Consider the following 13,061-nt stretch of genomic DNA (forward strand, 5'->3'; position numbering starts at 1 on the left):
CATCAGATGGTGATGGCGAATGATGCGACCAACATTGTGAGTGTATAGAACAAACCCAAGTGGCCCAATAACCGACCCTTGAGGTAGGCCATGCTGAAGCAAGATGTCATTTGAATATGCACCGCTTACAGCAACACGGCAAGATCTATTCTCGAGATAGGATGAGAGCCACTGTTGTGCAACACCAGTGATACCAAACTCATCAGCGACCCTCTGCAGCAGAATTTTACGATCGACAGTGTCGAACGCTGCAGAGAGGTCGAGCATAATGAGGAGAACAGCCTGTTGACTGTCCAGGGCATGGGAAAAATCATTGTGAACACGGGCAAGAGCCGTCTCAGTGCTGTGATGGGTCCTGTATGCCGATTGCATTGGCTCAGCAAGATCATGTTCATCAATATGATTTTTCAGTTGGGAAACAGCACATTTTTCAATGATCTTAGATGTTAACTGGAGATTGGCAACGGGGCGGTAATTCTTAAGTTCATTTTTATTGAGGGATGGCTTTTTCAATACAGGAGTAATGACCGCTCTGTGCAGATCTTCGGGGAGGGTTCCTGTGGACAAAGACATATTCACAATTTTTGTGAGTGTAGGGAGCAAGATATTGACATGCATAAAAGCTCATAAAATATGTTGCCGATAGGGGAAGGGTCTAGTCCAATTAAAAAATCGAGAAAATCTGTGTTGACGTTCCTTTATTTGATAGGCCTATATATATTCTTGAACTTTAAAAATTACTTCAGTTTGACATGCTTTATTTGATTATTTCATATTGAAAGCTACTGAACTTAAAAGGGCATTTCGTGATCCACAGCATCATCCCCCCACTTTTCACAAAAAAAGTTGAGATTTTTATATCACTGGAAACCTCTGGCTACATAATGTTTATTTACAAAATATTTCTTGCAGATTAATTCGTTTAGCAAAGATATCGTGAAATTTTAATTTCGTTCTGGTGCACCAGAACGAAATTACAACACATTGTCTATGGAGCAGTGTAATCACATAATCATGCATAACTCGCAAACGCAAAATCGGAATCAACTGAAATTTTGCGAATAATCTTTTTTCGTGGATATCTACTGAATAATGTCATAAAGAGAGGATGATAGGATCACGAAATACTCCTTTAAATGCATTTTTTTAAAAGATATGAACTCGAATGTAGGATTAGGCTTAAACATGAACAAGAAATAAATCATGAAAAAAGTGGGCCTTCAAGCTGACATTCATTAGGCCTATATTATTAAAGACAAAAGGGAGAGGGGAAAACTGAAAAATTCCACATCATCGATAAGATAACATGGGAATCGAACTCTCAACCTTCCGCACTGCACACCTTCGCTCTGTCCACTAAGCCATCGCAACTTGTTCGCAACAAGGGTATTCTTTTGCTATCTTATTTCTCGTTCAACATGTTCAAGGATCTCACTCAACAACAATCTTTTCAAAACTGCTTGTACTTCAGTTAAATGCGATGATACTACCTTCTTTGACGACTACAATATTTTGTTACACAATAGAGTATTTTGCATTTATAAAATATATAACAATAGACGTTTTTAATTGCTATATTAATCAATATAACATGTATAATAGACAGCGCCGGCTGGGATCCATTTCGTGAAGCATCGTGACACTTGCAACGTGCGCTTACGACCCGAGGACTCAAAGAACGCAACTTTTCAACCTACGACTAGGTTGTTCCACCGCTCATTTTCGCTAAAAATTTAATACAAGCTCTGGTTAATTAATGTTTATCATAACAGAAAAGCATTAGACCGGCGTTTCCTCAAAGCTGTAGATATAACCATTTTAGTGATCGTGACATGCATTTTCTCTTATTTTTTAGGCTACTTCGCGCACCAAAAGCATTCATTTTTTCCACAATAATTCAACTTTAACACGTTATTCTTTGCCTTATCCTCATGTTTCATATCTTATCTATGGGGTCAATATGGAAATGAAGGGAGAAACGACTCGTGTATTCCATTTTTTTGATGTTTTCTGAAAAACCGTATTTGCCACCTGATTTTCAACATTGCGTTACGTAACAGCATAGGTCACGCCGTTAAAAATTACCGGAAGTGAGCTAAGTTGCTGTCGTACTGAATTATTTTATGTAATTTCCCTTGAAGACATGAATCGTTGATATGTTTACTACTAAATCATACAGTTGCTACAAGTCCTCAGGCATGTCCTTTAATCCATATTTTGTTTTCAATTATTAACCATAGAAACCATGTATACATGCTCCACCTTTTTATATGTAAAATGCTAAAGTGAATAATAGCCCATGAGGAGTGACATAAAAGACAACCACATGGGCCAATCAGTAGTTCACAGCAGCTTAGAAACAACAAGAGTGAAGGGGTACAGTAAAGCATCAGACACGTGAGATAAGATGCTTATGCACTCTACTCTTGAAGGATGGTGCGCCGTTGTCAGATACTCCATCTGGTAGGCTATTTCATACGTGAACAACTGCAGTGTGGATGAAGGTCCTACCAGGAGATATTGTTCAGCTCTGTACTTGCTTTCTCTTCGCTCACGCCTATGATTCGAAGGGCTTTCATCTGGATTGATCCTTGCTCTGCCTCTGACACCAAGTTTTTTTTGCAACTCTCCTCAGAGCGCCAAGCTTTTGTTCTGCTCTGGATGCGAGGTTAGAAATGTGGTTTATCCAGGGCAGCTTGCTGTCGACTGTGACTTCCTGGATCTCCAGCTCCTCCTTCTCAGCCAACTTGGTAGTACCAAACATAAGATCTAGCTTGGTTCGATTCCACTTTCTTGATATTGTAATAGCCTTGCATTACGATGGCTCAAAGGTCACCTTCCATCTGTTTGCCCAGATCGTCATTATCTCCAGGTCTCTGTTCAGGCTAGCAGTATAAAACTGCTTCATGGTTGTCTCTAGATGTTATCTCCAAAAACAAGGTGGAATCATCTGCGTACAGAGGTAGAGTTGGTTATTACACTCATCACTCAGGTCATCAGTGAAGACAAAGAACAAAAGTTGGCCCAATTTTGACTGATGCATTGATGGAGGAAGTACTTGATGACTGGCCAGATAAGAAAACTTTGATGGAACGATCTGTCAAGTAGCTCTTAATCCAGGTGAACAGCTTGCCGGATACTCCTTTTGCCATAAGTTTGGAGCAAAGGCCATTATGCCAGACCTTGACAAATGCTTATTTAATGTCCACGACAATCAGGCACACTTCGTTACCCCTGTCCAGGGAGTCGGACCACTCTTGGGCCAGAATGGTGAGGATGTTAGCTGTGCTATGGTTGGTGTGGTCTAAATCAACTGTTTATCTGATATCGGTTAGCTTCCAAGGATGTACTTCTGACGTTGGTTCTGACCAACAGCCTCCACGACCTTGCTGATGATGCAGAGCAGAGAGATGTTGCGGTACATAGATGGATTAGACTTCGAATATTTCTCTTGTGAATAGGGATGACAGAATAAGTCTTCTATTGTCTTGGGAAAACTCTCTTGGAGAAGCAAGGCTCAAACCGCAGGCTGAGTAGTCTTGCAAGTTCTGCGCTGCACTCCTTCAGGCCTTATAGGCCTGTCAGGCCAATTTATTTTACAAGTTGAAATTACATACAGTATGCCAATGTTTAGTCTGTATCACTGGATGTAACCAAAGTCAGTTGGTCAAATATGAGAATACCCTATCACTTGTGACATGTACCTATAACTAAAATAGGGCCTACCCATGACCATTAATTGCAATTTTCTTTAATCTGGGAAGTGTCCTGCTATAATACATATATAGCTTAGTAGGGCCTAGTGATTTAGCCAATATGAGTAGAAAACCTAACTTGAAGCAAATGGATGAAATGGGATATTCAAGTATTAATTTGATATGGGCTTATTGAACAGTTCATAGTGATTAAATGGAAGTTATAAAAAATTGCAAGGATAAGGAGAAGGGCCGAAACCTTCTAAATCAAGGTTCTACTAGAATCTAAAGCAATCATAGTCTAATACATAACCTAGCAGATGATTTTGGGACCAATTAATATTAATTGCAGTGGACTTAGATAATGCTACACTACATCCACTTACAACCTGTCACTTTTCAGATCCAAACGGTCCTACTATAAACAATTGCCCACATTCGATCTTCGATATATATACACCTTCTGAATTCATCAAGTATGTAACGTGGAGGGAACCTACAAGTAACAGCAATCTGGAAATACGGTCACATCAACCAGGAGCCATATTTGGTCGTGGTTGTACCGCAGTATACTACCGTTATCAATTTGGAGGAGCCGTATCAGTTTGTTCTTTCCCAGTGTGCTTTTGGCCTGCCTCTACTAGTAAGTGATTATACCATTATAATTGTTGTTCATAACTGTCGACATTCTCACTTGCGCACAAACCTTATTCAATCTTGTTTCAAGTCATTTGTATCTTCTAACGAATGTTTGTCATCGAAAAAATGTGCATTCCTATGATGTAAAACACTCCAATCGGTAAAAATATACGATTACCTTTTAATGTGTTTGGTACAAATAAAACGTATCCTCTACAATTTGACGTCATCTTTTTGTTGCAGTTCTATCATGGTTTAGAAAGTATGTGTTTTTCCTTACTTTTTTCAGCTGGACGAAAGAGGCGTGACATTGAAGGTTAGTTTACCATAACATAACATAGTGCCCAATCATTACATAAAATAATGTTCAATTTTATACCTTTTCAAGATCGGATATTTCAAATTAATGATTACATAATCTTCAACGTATGAAAACTTAGCCAAAAACTTCTACTACAGTATGAGAGAACCTCAACCAGCTTGGATAAGCCAGTCGATCATATTACCTACTGGATTGTAGGTGACGCTCTTGGCATTCTCGGCTTTGTTGTTACTCTTATTGTTGCTCTCCTTGTCGCCATAACCTGCTTGATTAAAAAGATGACGTTAGTACAAAGAGCTGGAGACGAAAAAGTTCTTCTCAATTAACTATTAACAAATAAATTTGAATGGTTGTATTGCAATATCTAATTTAGCATTATTAGAATGTTATTTGTATATACAGTATTTCTTACTTAAGTTTAGTGTGTCTCATTAGTACTAAATCTGTAATAATAATTAAAATTTAACTTGTTCTTACTTTTAATTGGTGGTTGTGTGAAGAGAAACTGTGAACATCATTAACTCCAAACATGCCCTGGTCATGACAAATAAAATATCACATAAGAAATTTCAACATATCGCTGCCTCAAAACGTCAAGTAGGACGATCATATGTTACACAGCTTTTACAGAGGTCTTGTTAAGGCAGTGGTGGAGAACAGAATGTTTGACATTCATGTATATTTAGATTTCAACCCAGCGTTTGATAGTGTGCTACACCAATGCTTGCTCAAGAAGTTAAAACCATAATATACGAGCTTACATTTTAAAACAATCTTCATATATTTTTAACGTCATCCCTGTATCAATAATAATGTAGTAATTTTTACCTAGAATGTCTTCAATAGAATTTCCATTATTTATTCTAAAATGTTAAATAGCGCCATCGCTATTCCAACGCCGAAAAAAGGCATTGTAAAACTAGTTCCGTTAGTGGTAATTCGGAGAGGGCCGCGACATTGGGCTATTCCAGAAAATAGATGCACACCCCCTATAGAGGAGTTCGGATTTACGGACATTTTGTCCAGTCGTGATTGTTGGAAATCCAGACTTTTAAAGTGTCCAAATGCGAAAAAATCCAGCAGAAAAATAGTTCAAAATAAGAAATCATCAATTTGAGAGCTCATTTGGGACAATTCCGTGATTTTTCCTTCATTTAAATTGGATTGACATTAGCAACTGAAATTCCAATCATTTTCAGACAGCAGACTTGGAAATCCAGACATTTCTATGGTTGAGAAGTTTCTCCTCTATAGGAGTGTGCACTCGGTTTCTGGAATAGCCCATTTCAGAGGGCCTAAATCAGTGGCGTAACTCCTATGGGCTTTGGGGGCCGCGCCCCGGGCACCCGGGCTAGGGGGCACCCATCAGCAGACCGGATACTCTTTCGACACGATAATACTTTGTTATAGGAAAGAAGTGGAAACCTTCACCCACCATGCATAGAATTATACTCTTCATTTGGGTGCCCCTTCAACACAAAATTTTCGCGCGCTTCGCGCGCATTGCACACAAATTGTCATTTGAAAGACCAAAATTCAACTTGATATGGCTATACCAAATTTGTATGCACATTTTTGCGCGCCCGCGCCCGCACCACTGGTATTGTTAATTCTTTCCTCTGGGCGCCACAATACCTAGGTACGTCACTACAGGTAGTGAATCTTCAAAAGTCATTGGAGAAGATGAAAATTTTTTTTTTATTAACATGAAGTTATTCGGTAGGTCTATAGCTTTCAATACCAAAATTTATTAGCTCTGCACCATGCACACATAATCCGATGAGTAGGACCTGTTTTTTCTTTGCAACTATATACTCAAGACTCTGAATCTCTGATCGCTCAAGATAGATTAACTGCGAAAGTCCACTAACTGCCCCACCCGAAAAAAAATTTCGGGCGGCGCGGTACGGTCACTGGACTTTCGCGATTCGTCTTTCTTGCGCCATGTGAGACTATAGTGATCATAGTCTGAGCTGAGCATACATGTAGTCTGTTAACTGAGAAAATAGGTCATACACCAGTGGCGTAGCGACGGGGGGACAGAAGGGGCACGTGCCCCTTCAATTCAGCGTCGATTCTGCGCCCCTCCAGCGATGAAAGTCAAAATTTTCGCGCGCTTCGTGTGCATTTCAGTTCAGCACTAATTCATTTGAAAGATCAATTTAAGACCGATATTCAACTTCATTATAACCAAAATTAATGCGTGATTGTTATTATTATAAATGGTTTATTAAAACAATGCACTCGCAGCAAATAGCTGAATTACAACATCATTTACACATCAAAATATTAACACAAAAATATTACAACAATGGCAAGAGGAAATATATACAACAATTAAATGAGACTACAATATAAACAACAATGACAAATCAATCTGAAGCCGAAACTAAAACCAACTTCAGTACAATACAAACAGCAGAGAGAACTGCCGAAACAACGCAGCACAGAGAATGCAAAATGGCCAAAACTATTTCAACTGTTCATTCCACTTTTTTACCATGTACGGGATAGCACTGTTGGCGTATCTCTGCGTGCGCACCTTCGGCAGCGTCATCATGTTGCTATTGCGGAGAGGAACCTTGACTACTTCGGATCTCAACTTAGGTAGCCAGCTGCGAAATTGTTGAGACTCATAAAGTTTGGTAGCAAAATCTAAGCAGAACTTGTCGCGTCTGCTTCTCAGATCAGACATTTTACATGTGACGAGGGCATCTTGGTAAGAAATGTAGTTACCACCCAAGATGATTCTGCACGCCCTCTTCTGAATACGCTCCAAAGCCAGGTGTTGTTTCTCAGTAAGCCCCGGATGCCAAACGGGCACCGCGTATTCAAGAAGGGGGCGCACAAAACCAACGTAGATAGTAACCAAATCCTGAACACTCAGACCAAATCTTTTGAGCCTGGTCAGCATAAACAGCCGGCCACTAGCACGCCCTAGAACGTCTCCAATATGAATGTCCCAACTGAGGTCTTTGGCGATCTTAATGCCCAAAATTTTGATCACATCGGCACTTTTAAGATTTTGATTACATAACCGCAGAGGGGGTAATACTAATACCTCGGGATCTTTCATGAAGGAGACGTCCATGTACATGCATTTGGACGGGTTTAACTTCATGTTGTTGTACAGAGCCCAATCGTCAAAATTGTCTAAATCAGTTTGGATAGTACTACCATTTCTGGTATTGATGTTTTCAATTACAGTTAAATCGTCAACATATTTCAAAGCGAGTTTCTTTGGATCGTTCATGCTGGCAGCGTCATTTGCAAGAACCATAAAAATAATAGGCCCATTTAAGGTGCCTTGTGGAACCCCGCCTGAGAGATTTTGCCAGTCAGACAGGACATTTTGGTATCTCACACATTGGGATCTGTACGACAAAAAATCACAAATCCATGGTATTGCAGCAGGCCTTGTACCCATTTCAATTAATTTTGGAATAGCAATATTATGGTCAACGCAGTCGAATGCTTTACTAAAATCAGTCACGGTGATACGTGACATACTTTTAAATTGCTCAAGGTGTTTAAGGATGAAGTCGACTAACTTAACCAAATAATGGGTCGTGGATCTTTCTTTTCTGCTGCCGAATTGCCCATGATCGATTTGTGGTTCTATGTCATCCACCACCCGATCTGTAACAAAGGACTCGGCCACCTTAGAAAAGTGATCAGTCAACGAGACCGGTCTAAGCTGGTTCCACGTAGCGGGTTTACTTTTAGGCAAAGGCACAACCACGGCACGTTTCCATTGCGATGGCACCGACCCTTCTTGAAAGGATGTATTTAAAATATGACACAGTGGATCACTGAGTTCAACTGAGAACTCACGGATCAGCTTAGATGAGATCCCATCTGGTCCCCCCGCTTTTTTCCTGCCGATTTTAGACAATTTCGAATTGACTTCCCAGGGATATATTTCAGGAAGGGCTTCTGGGGCAGGAAGGTAAGTGGGTAAGCCAGAAATGTTCAACGGGCTTATGTGCTGACCGATCGAAACAAAATGATCATTTATACTGTTGGCCACAGCTTTAGGATCAGAAGGGTCGGTACCTGCTAGAGGCTCAATGGGTGCTTGGCTAGTGTTATTGGTTGTCATAACACGTATCTGACGGTACCACTCAGCAGGGTTAGACTTTTTATGCCTTTGAACTCTGTCATGGTAATAGTCTTTCTTATCATTTGCAATGGAACACTGAACTTTATTCCTGTAATATCTCCAAATTGGAGGTCTAGTGTGATCGAAAACTTCTTGACGTCTTTTGATTAATTCCTTTGTTTTCGAAGATATCCACGGCTTATCTGTGACATGATGTTTTACTTGCCGTGTAGGAAAATGCAAGTCCATCTGTTCATTCAGGGTGTTATAAAAGGCATTTGTACAATCCTGCGATTTGTTTTGCTCGTAAACTTCACTCCAATCGTGACTTGATATCCAAGAACCGAAAGAACGAATGCCCGAGTCTTTGATTGGTCGGACAGTTCTGGTAATAGTCGCGTTAGTATGCTTAATACTGTGGTTAGGTTTTGGGAACCATGCAACTGTTGAGTGGTCGCTCTTTCCTATGGGTGTTTCAATCAAAGGGGTTGAATAGAATTGAGCAAAATTTGTTATTATTTTGTCCAAAATGCTATTCCCTCTTGTTGGTTTGTCGACAACTTGGACTAGGTTGTTATTTCTACAAAGTTGAGAGACATCAAGTTTGTTCATATCCCCTATGATGCAAACTCCTGCGTCGGGATATTTAACACGCATGAGATCCAAAGTATCTTGAATATGATTGAGCATAAGCAGCATTATATCTTGGTTTTCGTCGGGGAAATAGAGTGCACCAACAATAATAGAAGAAACTGTTCTTGGTAGTCTATTTGGGTGAATATGAAGCCAAAACATTTCAATCTCTTGGGGGATATCAACCTCGATTGTATTGGTTTGGAAACACTGATTCACGTAGACGGCTACACCCCCACCCCTACGTACGGCCCTTGATCTGGAAAATAGGTTGTACCCATCGATGTCGCAGAATTCAGTAGGTCTATTTGCTTTAAACCACGATTCCGAGATGACACAAAGATCATAGTTATTCTGTAATACAACTGACCTGAACTCGTCGATTTTATTATTCAGTGACTGGGGATTGCAAACGTATATAATGGAAAGTTATACGGCTTAATCAAATTCTCATTGTCCAGTTTCGTTAGTGGAATTTGACGAGATTGTGTTTATTTACACCAGTTTGCGACTCATTGTTGTACCATGTTCTATTCGAAGCAATAACTGGTATTTTTTTACGGACATGTCTTCCTCCCCTACGGCCACGCTTTCGAGAAGAAATACCATTTGCTTTGATAAAATTCAAAGTCTCTTGTGGTAAACCTGGTCTCCGTTGACTTTTCAATGCATACAGTTCACTACTTGTGTATACGTACTGCTTGTACTCGCTGTTCATTGATCCATGTGTTGTATGAATAGCCGAGTAGGAGGGCTGTTGTAGCTGACCATTAGCCCGGTCATTGTCCACTGCTACGCCATTACAAACACGCTGCACATTTTGATATCCAAACTCAAATTTCCCGGTCGTTGTTTGGGAGCTACAGTTCAAGTTTGGATCAAGTGCATGCTGATCTATGATCACTGCACTCTCCACAACATTCTTAAACAGAATATAGTCCACTAACACGGACAGTAAAGTCACAAAACGGATGTAAACAGGCAGAAAAAACATCTTGGTGGTCGCAGCTGTGCAGCCCTATTTCTGCAAATTTTCGCGGGCTCCGCTCCAAGAATTGGGGAGGGATGCCATTATGTATCCTTAGCCCTGGGCGCCACAACCCTTAGCCACTGTCCTACACGTCGGACTATGCACATCCTTGGTCAGGGGCACCCGATCAACTTTCGCCCCCGGGCACCCTGGCCCAAAGTTACTCCACTGGTATAAATTTCTTTTTATCGCATTTGTATATTTTCATATCAATTTTTGTAATTTAATCTTTCTTTTAAAATCAGAAAATACCAACTTTACGAAGAAGTAGGTTCCTAAGGATTTGTTATACTGTATGCAATTTTCCTGAAGTGTTGACTTCAGTAGGGTCTATATATAACCATATTGAGTTCGGGCTATTGACAATGTTAGATCCTGCTTTAAAAATAATTTAGTTAAGTTTGGTTTTTCATCTTGCAATAAATAATGCTTTGTACAATATAGTATAGATACGGTACATGAAATTTGTTTACGAATTGTTCATGGAGTCGATACCATTTTTCACCCTGATCAGTGCGTATTTTAAATTAGGCGCAGCTTCAAGTAGCTAACGGACGCTCAAAGCGCTGTCGTACGCACACGCGCGCTTCAAGGTCAACGCGTTGACGTCACTGCCGCATCAGGGTGAAAAATATTATAACCATACACTAACATGTTCTTCACGGAAATCCTTCAGTCGCTGGTAGTCCTTCAAGGAGGACCACGCTCCATTTAGTACGATAGTCCACGCCGTCAGGCGTGGGTCCTTCTACATTGGACATATCCTTCCCGGAAAGTCGGGGGAAATGTCAAACTGACTAACCACGCCTACTGACAGCTACTAATGATATTCAGCCAATCCGATTGACTGAATATCATCAATAGCTGTCAGTAGGTGTGGCTTGCCTACCTGCTACCAGAACACTAGCTTCTTGACACAAGTATTGCGTAACAAAATTGATTATTAATCCTCTTCAATTGCATATGTGTTAATGCTATTATAATACTCGATTTTCTTCTTACCCTCATCGTTCACTGACCTGCACACAATCAGTTCCTTTTGTCATCACTACATTTAATATAAATATTGTCCTGGTTAACCACGATTCGTTACTATTTTTGTATAGAGGTTGTGCTTGAAATTATTGATTGGCTACAAACAAAGGAATTGAACCGGTGTCCTTCACCGTCATCATGGGGCAGTTCAGTCCATTTAATCAAATGTTGTCATCAACCTATTTGATCGTAGTGCATTTGTTATGTGTGTGAGACGAACTGTCTCAGTAGATTGCAATCATGCTTTTGTTGAATGGATTTGAGTAGTCCACCATATTTACGGTATGATACGTCATATGCACAACCTGTATAATTGTGATAGTTGGCCTATTCGTTTAACATGTTTAAGAAAAATATAGAATTGGAGGACACACATAAAAACTTTGGGTTTCACTCATTTATTTACTTTAATTCCTTTCTTGAAAATAATAAGTTCAGCAAGTTCTTTCTTTCTTTCTTTCTTTCTTTCTTTCTTTCTTTCTTTCTTTCTTTCTTTCTTTCCTTCTTTCTTTCTTTCTTTCTTTCTTTCTTTCTTTCTTTCTTTCATTATTGAATACGGGCCTATAATTATATTTATTTCGTTTATCATCATTTATATTTATTATTAATGTGTATTCATTAATTATTCGTTAATATATTTATTTCTATTCATCAGTATTTGTTTTATTATTCATTTATTTATTTTCTATTCGTTGATTGATTTATATATTGCCCTTTATCAGGCTTATGTTTTTTATTCATTTTATTCGTTGATTTATTTATCCATTTATTTATAAAGAAAATATTTATTTATTATTTATTTACATTAAATTTATATTATTTTTTCGATCAATGTATATTAATATATATTAATATTATATTAATCTTTTGATTGATCAAATGATCATCTCCAATCTTATTTTTGTCACGTTTTCTCTGTCTAAAGGTGTTATATTAGATAAAGGAACAAATCAAAGGTCGACGACGTATTATAAACGAATTTTGCTTGAGAATTTCGGACCAAAAGATCAATTTTGACCGATATTTGACCCCAAAATATATGATTTTATAAACTTTTTGAACCCCTCCCCTGCTAAATGAAAAATCGATTATATGACGTCATCGAACTTTTGGTTTGTTTCCTATAAATAATAGAGCTTATATCGAGAAATTATGATTTCTTTCATTTCTGCTTGCTTACTTTTTTGTTTAGAGTTTTTTTTAGATCAAAAACTAATCATATCTGAACCAGAGTATTAAAATTGCTCGAATTGTCATTCCATTGATGATTAATCAGTCACTAATGAATGAATATCATGAATCCATTTGGATCAGGAGACGAGGTCCGAACGTCATGAACAGAGACGAGGGGGCCCACTTCCTTACTCACGTGTATGATCCTCTCCTGGCTGATAAAACACCCTCTTCAGTCGGGATACGTCCAACCGGAAGTATGGATCTGCAACCATCATTCTGATGATGCCTATCGACCATGATAGGCGAAACCGTCAAACAGTGAGTTTACTTTTGGTTTTGTTTCAATGAAATCTTCTATAATCATGCATATGAATTATAAACGAATGCAAAATGTAATTAAATTAACGAATGAATGATTGGTAGATTGGT

The 13,061-nt window shown here is 39.0% G+C and overlaps 1 protein-coding gene across 1 annotated transcript; it reads right to left on the reverse strand.

The window, feature by feature from the left end:
• Positions 1-7,126: 7,126 nt before the first annotated feature.
• On the reverse strand, positions 7,127-11,429 carry LOC140167452 (uncharacterized). The gene is made up of 2 exons (XM_072190759.1): positions 11,424-11,429; positions 7,127-9,790 (listed from the first exon to the last, which is right to left on the reverse strand). Exons 1-2 carry the CDS (start codon positions 11,427-11,429, stop codon positions 7,127-7,129), a joined length of 2,670 nt encoding a protein of 889 aa, XP_072046860.1.
• Positions 11,430-13,061: the final 1,632 nt, after the last annotated feature.

Source organism: Amphiura filiformis, chromosome 13 (genome assembly GCF_039555335.1).
Source record: "Amphiura filiformis chromosome 13, Afil_fr2py, whole genome shotgun sequence".
In the NCBI taxonomy this organism is placed as follows: domain Eukaryota; kingdom Metazoa; phylum Echinodermata; class Ophiuroidea; order Amphilepidida; family Amphiuridae; genus Amphiura; species Amphiura filiformis.